General features: G+C 59.2%; 1 protein-coding gene across 3 annotated transcripts in view; it reads right to left on the bottom strand.

Moving 5' to 3' along the window:
• Window positions 1-1,150: 1,150 nt before the first annotated feature.
• Window positions 1,151-9,324, bottom strand: part of ECE1 (endothelin converting enzyme 1) — a 109,949-nt gene continuing 101,775 nt past the window's right edge. For all 3 annotated transcript variants that reach the window (XM_070079132.1, XM_051858006.2, XM_008265734.4), the window contains 5 exons: window positions 5,724-5,834; window positions 5,117-5,184; window positions 4,272-4,462; window positions 3,866-3,961; window positions 1,151-3,342 (listed from right to left, as the gene is read on the bottom strand). In XM_070079132.1, coding sequence (XP_069935233.1) covers window positions 3,166-3,342; window positions 3,866-3,961; window positions 4,272-4,462; window positions 5,117-5,184; window positions 5,724-5,834 — 643 coding nt within the window. In that variant the 3' untranslated portion in view covers window positions 1,151-3,165. The remainder of the gene's footprint in view (window positions 3,343-3,865; window positions 3,962-4,271; window positions 4,463-5,116; window positions 5,185-5,723; window positions 5,835-9,324) is intronic.

Below are 9,324 nucleotides of genomic sequence, written 5' to 3'. Positions count from 1 at the left end.
AAGCCAGGATCCAGTAACTCCATCAGAGTCTCCTACGTGGGTGCAGGGGCCCAAGCACTTGGGCCATCCTCCACTGCTGTCCCAGGCGCATCAGCAGGGAGCTGGGTTAGAAGCAGAGCAGCCGGGACTGGAACTGTCGGTTGGCTCTGGGACGCCAGCGTCCCAGGCAGTGGTTGGACTTGCCGTGCCACAGCGCCCACCCCTGCTGTGTACACAGCAGCAGCCACTCAGCTTCCAGTGGTGTCCAGATCGCAAGTTTCCACCTCCTGCAGGGCCAGGACGGGGCTTCCACTCCTGCTTGGTGGTGCAGCACGTGTTGGGGGGGGGGATTCATTGCTAACAAAGGGAGGAGGGGATGAGGGGAGCTTCTTCTCATGCTCACTGGGAGGGGGTCTGCTGGGGACAGGCGTGTGCAGGCCCGGGGTTGGGGTATACATCTGGCAAGAAAAATATGTCTCCCTTCTTTGTAAAGGGCTGGGCAGTAGCCACACCCACATCCTACGAATATGTGTGAGTGCACATACGCGTATGTGTGCGTACATACATGCATACACACACACACACACGTGTGTGTGTGCACACGGGTTTCCTAGCAGCCTCTCACGTCTTCCCACGCAGCTACTTGAGAGCTGGGTGAGTTCAGAACCCGGCTCTGCCGTGTCCTCCTTGGCACGCGGTGGCTCTGAGGGACTCCTCACCTGGCCCACAGGGCTGAGAAAACACCTGTTTCAGAACACCGCTGGGAGCCTGCAAGGAGAGGCCACGCAGCCAGCCCCCAGCCCCGCGCCGGGCAGGCACAGGCGGCACAGGCGGGCTAAGCAGGCCTCCTTGGCAATGGGGGATATGCGTGGGGGGCACATTCCAAAGGCAAGGGCAAGCAGGACCCAGAGGCCGAGGCAGGCACAGGCTCGCTCGCTTTCAAGGGCAGGAAGGGGCTCCCGCAGGGCACGGGGAAGCTGGGGGGGGGGGGGCTGGGCAGGTGTGGCAGCGGCTGCTGGTGCAGGGCACTGGCACAATCTGTCAAAGGCCAGGGGCTGGAGGGAGGAGGCTCCTGCTGTGCTTCGGTGACAGACGCTGGGCCCGCCCTGGCCCCACAGGACGCCTCCCCCCGACTCCCCGCCCCGAGAACAGACACTCCGAGGCACAGGCATAGCCCTCAGTACAAGTATTTTATTTCAATTACAATAGTGCCACACCCAAACTACAGTAGCACGAGACATAATTAATACAAAAAATAGACTTCGCAGCTCCAGACCCTCCGGCCAGGCACCCACAGAGAAGCCGGCCCAGTGGCTGCCGGTCTCTCTGAGTGCACCTGCCCACCTCAGCCTTTGTCGAAGCCTGACGGGGCCGGTGGGAGTACGGGGTGCTCCCCTGCTTCCATCCCTGCTGGGCCCAAGCCCTCCTCTGCCCTGGGCCCCCGACAATGAGTGCAGCCCGTGCTCTCCCTGTGGACCCCCAGCCCAGGGAGGGACCCTTGCTTCCGGCCAGGACTGCCTCGCTCCAGGAGGAAGACAGGAAGGCAGAAGGGTGGGGGGAGAGGGAGCAGAGTGAGGCCCCCAGGGCAGGGAAAGGCCCACTTTGATGGCCCACCACTCTGAAGAGACCAGGGAACCGGGGGCTTCCTCTGCAGCCCACGCCCACCACCCCCGCCTCAGGCCTGGGCTGTCCCGGGCCAGCAGGGACAAGAGGACAAGCTAGCGTCGGCTCCTCTTGGACAAGGCAGGCTCTGGCTGCCTGGGTGAGGGGCTGGAAAAGCTGGGCCCCCCTCTGACTCCTTGCTCCGCCCTAGGACAGCAGTGGGGGAGCAGATGAAGTTCCCGTGGCCCTGACACTGCAGTCTGGACTGTGTTGGGGGATTCTTTCCCGCCCAGCCCCACATGGCCATGGACGCCCCCAAAAGAGAGTGGTCTGGTGGCTGGGAGGACCGTCCCCGCCCAACCCCAGGGGCTGCCTGGTGTGCGTGCAGTGGTCCCCAACTCCTGGCACCGGGCGCCACTGCCCTGCAGGCCGCAGCTCGTGGGCACCGGGAGTGGGGCTATGGCCTTGTGTTCCATTCAGGACACTTGGGGGTTCCACTGAGGGGGCCTCTGGAGACAGGGGCTGCGGCCTCAGCTAAGGCACTAGAGAAGTGGCCTGGGAGCAGGTCCAGGCCGGGATGGAGGACGGAGTTCAGCGGGCGGGTCTGGGCCTTGTGGGGAACGAGAGCTTTTTTGTATTTGCTCCTTCCCCTGGTGAGGAGGGTCCACAAGGCAGACCCCAAAGTGGCTGGGATGGGGGAGGGCTGCAAGGCAGCAATAAACCAGAAGAGGGCGTCTCTGAGCCAGCTGTGAACACCCAATGGTGGAGTTTCAGTCTGCAGGGCTCTTAAGAGTGAGCTGGATCTGGGGTGCCTGGACACCCCCAGACTGCATTCAAGGGCCCAGACCTGGTCTCACCGTGCCACAACCATTGGGCCCCTGCTGCAATCTTGGGGAGCAGGCTCTCCTTTCTGGGGTTCCCACTGTAGGACTCTGGGGGCCAGAGGCAGCCAAGCTGAGCTGAGGCAGCACCCCCGGGCTGGTGCCACCCCCAAGCTGGCTTCTCCTCTGCCCCCCAGGTCCCTCCCATCTGCACAGGCGACCTGGGGGCTATGAGAGCCCCTGGGGACGGCTCAGTGGCTGGTGGGGGATGTGCTGGCCGCAGCCCAGCCTGGCAAAGGGGGCCGTCAGTGGGGCCTCCCTTGTCCACAGGTTACTTAGAAAACAGATCATAATAAATATACCAATCCCTCCTTTTTTTAAAAAAAAAAAAGTGTTTTAAATGCATTTTTTTCCCTGAAGATTTCCAGTGTACGCCACAATGGTAAAAAAAAATGATTTCCCCCAAAAAATATATCTTTAAAGCCTTTGCCACAGGGGCATTCGTGGTGCTGGAAGTGGGCAGGGCTGTGTCACACTGCCCTTGTCGGTATGGGGTGCCACCAGCCTGTCGCCAAATGCCTGCTGCAGTTGGCACGCGGGCCTGGGCTGACGAGGCCGTCACGGGGGGCAGGTCTCAGGCTGGGGGACCCCGTGCTGGCCGCAGCCCTCCAGTGCAGGGAGGGGGCTCTGGGTGGCCGAGGGGCAGGGGATGGCCGTGTCCTCGACCCCTTCCCTCCTCCGTCACGGCTGTGTGCTCCGCCCCTCACCAGACTTCACATTTATGGTGAGGGTTCATGGGCGAGCCTGGCGGGCAGTGGAAGTGTTGTGAGAACTCCTTGGAATTGGAGAGGGATCCGATGACCCGGAAGCGGGAGGGGCTGTGTGGGTCAGTGATGAGGCCTTCGTGGGAGCTCTCGGGCGTGCGGACTGAGCACCAGACCTTTGCGGGGGGCAATGGAGAGAGGTTGGGGTCACCACAGGGCCCTGAGGCCACCTGGCTGCCCCCATCTCAGCAGAGCGGAGTGAGCCCCTCCCGTCTGGCGCCAGGTCCCGGGGAGTCAGGAGGACTGGTTGGCGTCCTCTGAGCCTGCACCCCCAATGCAGGTGTCTCCCGGCCGTGTCTGCCCATGTCAGGCATGGCCAAGAACGAGGCACCCTGCCAACCCCCCATTCCTGGGCAGCACTGTCTAGTGCCCGTCAGCTGGATGCCGGCTCAAGGGCCCAGCCAGGTGTCCCGAGGTGAGGATGGGACTTAGCGATCGCCTGGCCCCCTGGCCGACAGGATACGGGGATCCTGGCAGCACTCTGGCCCTTCCTTCAACCCAGCCACAGGAAGCTCGCCTCTGCCCAGGGCCACGTCCTTTGCGTGGTCCCACCTGAGGGGGACTCGCCTTTGGCCCGCGGAGCCCCTGGACCGTCCAGGGTGGACCACGCCTGCACCTGTGCCTTTTTGGGGCACTCACCTGCGCAAACCCCAGGAAGAAGAGCTGGTCGTTGGTGAGGCCCAGGGTGGGCAAGGTGTGCTCGGGCCCGTTCCTCTGCACCCAGTTCTGGTAGGCCTGGCGGTGGGGAAGGGGACAAACCAGGGCTGGCGCTCGGCCGGCGCCACAGGCGGTGGGGGAGGGCCAGGAGGGAGGCCACCCTGGCTCTGGGCTCTGCAGCTGGCCCGGCCGGACGCCTTTCCTGACTCTCAGCCAGGCTCAGAGCGCGGAGCAGTCGGCCTTCGTGCCCTCAGGCAGCCCTCACAGCTGCCCCATTCACAGATGAGGAAACTGGAGCTCCCAGGGCTGCTGTGGTCGCCCTAGGTTCCCTGGGACGGGACCTCGCCCGGCTGGGGCAAACGGCAGCCCGCCCTGGGCCGGGACTCACCCGGTAGGCAGCCTTGAGGCCCCCGTTGTCGGCGATGTTCTCGCCGAGCGTGTGCCGGCCGTTCACGGGCTCCCCGTTCACGCTGTAGTTGCTGTACTGCTCCACCATGCACTCGGTCTGCTGCTTGAAGGCCTCCACGGACGAGTTCTTCCACCAGGGCCGGAGGTTCCCGTCCTTGTCGTACTCCCGCCCTGCGGGCAGGGGCGTGGCCGTCACCTGCTGCTCCTCCGTCTTTCCAGCAAGAAGTGGGCCTGTCCATCCACCCCCCTCCTCCAGCCAGCGTGGGAACACGATGCCCGGCTGAAGGCTGCAGGAGCAGCAGGAAGCGACCCGGGTGAGGTGCCGGCGGGCACAAGGTCCCGTGGGTTGGGCTGATTCAGCACCGTCCGGAGCCCCCAGCATCCAGAGCACAGCACAGGACCGGCCTCCGGGTCGCGGCCTCTGGCTGGGGGTCCCCGAGGCGGGAGGAAACGGGGAGATTCTAGACACTGAGTGGTGGGAGGCACTGATTTCACCTCCTGTAACCGGGGCTGGACCCCAGAAGTTTCTGGAACAGTGGAGAACTGTCTACCCCTACCCGCAGCCCCGATCCCGTCCATAAACGGGCACTCCCCTGTGTATTTCACAGTCCTCACAGTCACCCCAAGAGCTTGGGACCACCCATTTTACAGGAAGGAAGTGGTGGCCCTGAGAGATGACAGGGCTGGCTGGAGTCCAGCCAACAGGTGGCAGGGCCGCGTGTGAGCTCTGAGCCTTGCACCTCCAAGGCAAAGACCCTTAGACAGGAAGGGGGCAGAAGGCAGGAGGCTGGGGGCTCTCAGACGGGAACCCCAAAAAGCCTGTACCTTGATCGTCAAAGGCATGAGTCAGCTCGTGGCCCACGACAACGCCGATGCCACCGAAGTTCAGGGCCCTGGAAGGGGGGATGTGACAGTGAACTTGTGCCCAGTCAGTGACCCATGCTTCCCGGGCCTGAGATGCAGCGAAGTCCTCTGGGGCCTGAGGGGCGTGGCCCCTGCAGCTGGGGGGGAGGCTGGGCCGGGTCTGCTGAGCCCGCTGGGTGCTCCCAGAACCACAGAGCCCTTCTATCTGTAAATAGACAGAAGGGGCCGCGGCCCAAGTGCCACACAGTCACCAGATGGCAGACCTGGATTTCCTGAGATGGCGCCCCCCCCCCTCCCTAGGAAGCACTGTGGGAGGGGCTGTCTCCCTGAGTGGGGCTCTCGCCTGCAGGACACGCCCCCAAGAGCAGCCTGCGCAGGTGCCTCCGCATCCCAGAGACCCCCACCCCCAACCCCGGAGGGAAGGCAGGGTCAGACAGCTGGTTCCTCTGCAACCTCCCCGCCACCCTGAGCCCCTCGGCTCCCAAGCCAGCGCGGCCCGCCTGTGAGTCGCCTGTGGGCCCCGCGCCGGGCTGGGGTGGGGCAGGCGTTGCGTTGGATAGCAGCGTACTTGGGTGAGGAGCGGGTGTAGAACGGCGCCTGCAGGATCCCGGCCGGAAACACGATCTCGTTCTTGGTGGGCGAGTAGTAGGCGTTCACCATGGGCGGGGTCATGCTCCACCTGCGGGCAGTGTGCGGTGAGCGTCTGTGCGGGGCGGGGCTGCATCTGGGGGCTCCTGACCCCGGGCCCACGTGCACCCGAGGACAAGGACACGCGGCAGTGGTGTTCAGAGGGGAAAACTGGAAACCACGCGCCTGTCTACAAGGAAGGGATCGGCTAAATAAATAAACACGGTCCGCTTACGGAGCTGGACCCGGGGCTCGGACGGTGCCACTGCCTCAGGGAGACTCGCGCCTACCAGCAGTTCTCAGAGTGTGGTTCCTGGACACCCCACGGGGGACCCCAAGATCCTTTCGGGGGGCCCATGGAGGCAAAACTGCTCTCATCACAATACTGGGGCGCCGGCCCCTCTGCCGCGGCGTGGACATTCACACTCGTGGTGCAAAAGCAGCGGCAGAGACTGAGCCAGGAGACAGGCGAGTTCCACTCGCGCCTGACTTCATCCGCAGCACGGACTCACGGCCAGAACCAGCGAAGCCAGCAGCCCAGCCTTGGCGAAGCAGCCCACTGTGAATTGTATTACACCTGGCCTAATGCACACGTCTTCCGTGTGCTGTGTGACCGGGCAGGACACATAAAGCCACTGCTGCGTTCTTCATAAACACCTTGGTACATTTTTCATTTGTTTGTTTAGAGGGGGAGAGAGAGGGAGAGAGAGGGAGAGTGAGGGGGAGAGAGAGAGAGAGAGAGAGAGAGAGAGAGAGAGAAAATGCAAGCAGCCATCTGCTGGATCACTCCCCAAATGCAAGGAGCTGAGAACTCCATCCAGGTCTCCCCCGTGGGTGGCAAGGACCCAGCCACTTGAGACAGCACCTGCTCCCCCCCGGAGCAGGGAACTACATTCAGGAAGGGAGATCTATAAAATGCAGGGAGCCGCGTCTTCCAAATGAGAGTGTGTCCGTCACAAAGCCACACTTGGGTACAAGATCCAGATGTTAGCATCACTGAGTATGAAAGCTCACGCGTGGGGTTTCAGGTTCACGTTGCAGTGACCGCTGTGGGGCTGGCAGCGAGGCCCAGTGGGTTAAGCTGCCTCGTGTGACCTGGCATCCCGTGTCAGCACACCAGTTACAGTCCCAGCTCCTCTGCTTCCGTGGCGGCGGCCTGCTAATGCACCTAGGGAGGCGGTGGGTGCTGGGCCGAGTCCTTGCACCCCTGCCCCCACGTGGGAGGACAGGATGGAGTTCCTGGCTCCTGGTTGCAGCTTGGCCCAGCCCTAGCTATTGTAGCAATTGAATCATTGAACCAGTGGATGGAAAATCTCTCTCTCTTCCTGTCTGTATCACTCCTTCTGTCACTCTGCCTTTCAACTAAAGAAGTAAATATATATGTTTTAAAGAAATTACCGCTTGTTGAGTTTTGATGGAGTATCAGAAGGATATACACAAAATCAGAAATGATTACTAAAATCCCTCTCTTTGAGGCTGGCGTTGTGGCACAGGGGAGGTAAGCCCTCCTCCTGCGACACTGGCATCCCATATGAATGCCAGTTTGAATCCTGGCTGCTTCACTTCTGATCCAGCTCCTTACTAATGTGCCTGGAAAGCAGCAGAGGATGGCCCGAGTGCTTGGGCCCCTGTACCCATGTGGGAGACTCAGAGAAGCTCCTGGCCCTGGGCCTGGCCCAACCCTGGCCGATGCAGCCATGTGGAGAGTGAACTAGTGGATGGACGATCTCTCTCTCTGTCTCCCCCACCGCCAGACCTCTTTCTGCCTTTCAAATAAACAAAATAAATCTTTTTTTAAAAAATCCATCTCTTTTCCAACTACCTATCAATGTGAGATAAGCTGGCTTTTCTTTTTTCTTTTGGTTTTATTTATTTACATCTAAGAGATGTTCTTTATATATTTCAAAATCACATTGTAACCAAAGGAATGTGGGGGCAGGCAGCGGATTCCAGTGTCTTCTGTGATGTCAGATGTTAAAGAAATTCGCAACAGCACCTTTATTTTCATTCTTTTTTTTGGGGGGGAAAATAATTATTTTCTGTGAAACTCAGGGCCAGCTTGCAGCACAGTGGGCTAGGCTTCTGCCTGTGACAGCAGCAGCCCACATGAGCGCTGGTTCAAATCCCAGCTGCTCAGCTTCCAATCTCTGTAACTCTGCCTCTCAAAGAAATAGATACCTCTTTAAAAATAAAAATTCAAACATTTCCATAAGAATCAATACAATCCATAGAAACAAAAACTGTTTTTAGAGCTCAATCATTTTTTGAGAGTGAAGAATGGACCTGAGACAGAAAAGGTTGAAACAAATAGTACAGTAATGTGGCTTCACAATGACTTTTAAACATTTTTTATTGGTGCTGGCACTGTGGCATAGCTGGTTAGGCCAACTGCCTGCAGTGACGGCATTCTGTGTGGGCACCGGTTCTAGTCCTGGCTGCTCCACTTCCAATCCAGCCTCCTGCTAATGTGCTTGGGAAGGCAGTGGAGGATGGCACAAGGGGTTGGGCCCCTGCACCCACGTGGGAGACCTGGAAAAAGCTCCTGGCTCCTGGCTTTGGCTTGGCTTAGCCCTGACTGTTGCGGTCATTTGGGATATGAGCCAGCAGTTGCAGCATCTCTCTCTCTATCTCTCTCTCTCTCCCTGTCTCTCCCTCTATCTCTCTATAAACTCTGCCTTTCAAATAGAGAATTAATTTAAAAATATTTTTAAAAATTTACTTATTCTCATTTTATTTGAAGGGCAGAAACACAGAATCTTCCATCTGCTGGCTCAGTCCCTAATGCCTGCAATAACTAGGGCTGGACCAGGCTAAAGTCAGGAGCCAGGAACTCAGTCCAGGTCTCCTACATGAGTGGCAGGGACCCAGGGGCTGGGTGCGCAGCAGCAGGCAGCTGGATCGGAAGCAGAAGAGCCTACATTTGAACCGGGCGCTCCAGCGTGGAACGAGAGTGTCCTAATCGGCGGATTAAGCAGCTGTGCCAACACCCACCACCTTCTCAGTTTTGCAGAGGGGAAGGGTCAGTGAGGAGTGGAGTGAGACGGAAATGGTTATTTTCCCCAAGAACCTAGAAAGTCACTCTGGGTCCTTCAGGTGAGCCCCAAGGAGGTGGGTTCAGGGTGCCTCAATGGCACGGAAAGAGAGATAAAAATTTCGACCATCGTATTTACTTTCAAATAATCATGGGTGCATTAATGGGCAGGAAAGGAGATTTAAATAGGAAACTGTAAGATAAAGGACTTGAATAAACTTGCAATGGTGCACATTTGTCCATGAGGGGGCGCCAGAGGCAAAGGGAAGTGGTTTGGCGTTTTAGCCTCCTGGTTTACAAGGGAGCGGACTGAGGCCTGGTACTGGGCTGACTTTTCAGACTGGAAAACAGACAGTAGGACTCACTCCGGATTATTCTGATTTAAGGAGGTTTGTGATGGAGGCCCAGAGGCTGCTTTTGTAAAAACAGAGAATTCTAACTTGAATGCCTTAATTGTCGGACCCACTGAGAGAAGAAAAGGGAGGGAGGAAACAGAGAGAGAGAGAGAACG

This window comes from Oryctolagus cuniculus, chromosome 7 (assembly GCF_964237555.1).
Source record: "Oryctolagus cuniculus chromosome 7, mOryCun1.1, whole genome shotgun sequence".
In the NCBI taxonomy this organism is placed as follows: domain Eukaryota; kingdom Metazoa; phylum Chordata; class Mammalia; order Lagomorpha; family Leporidae; genus Oryctolagus; species Oryctolagus cuniculus.
This window is presented reverse-complemented; position numbering and strand designations above follow the sequence as displayed.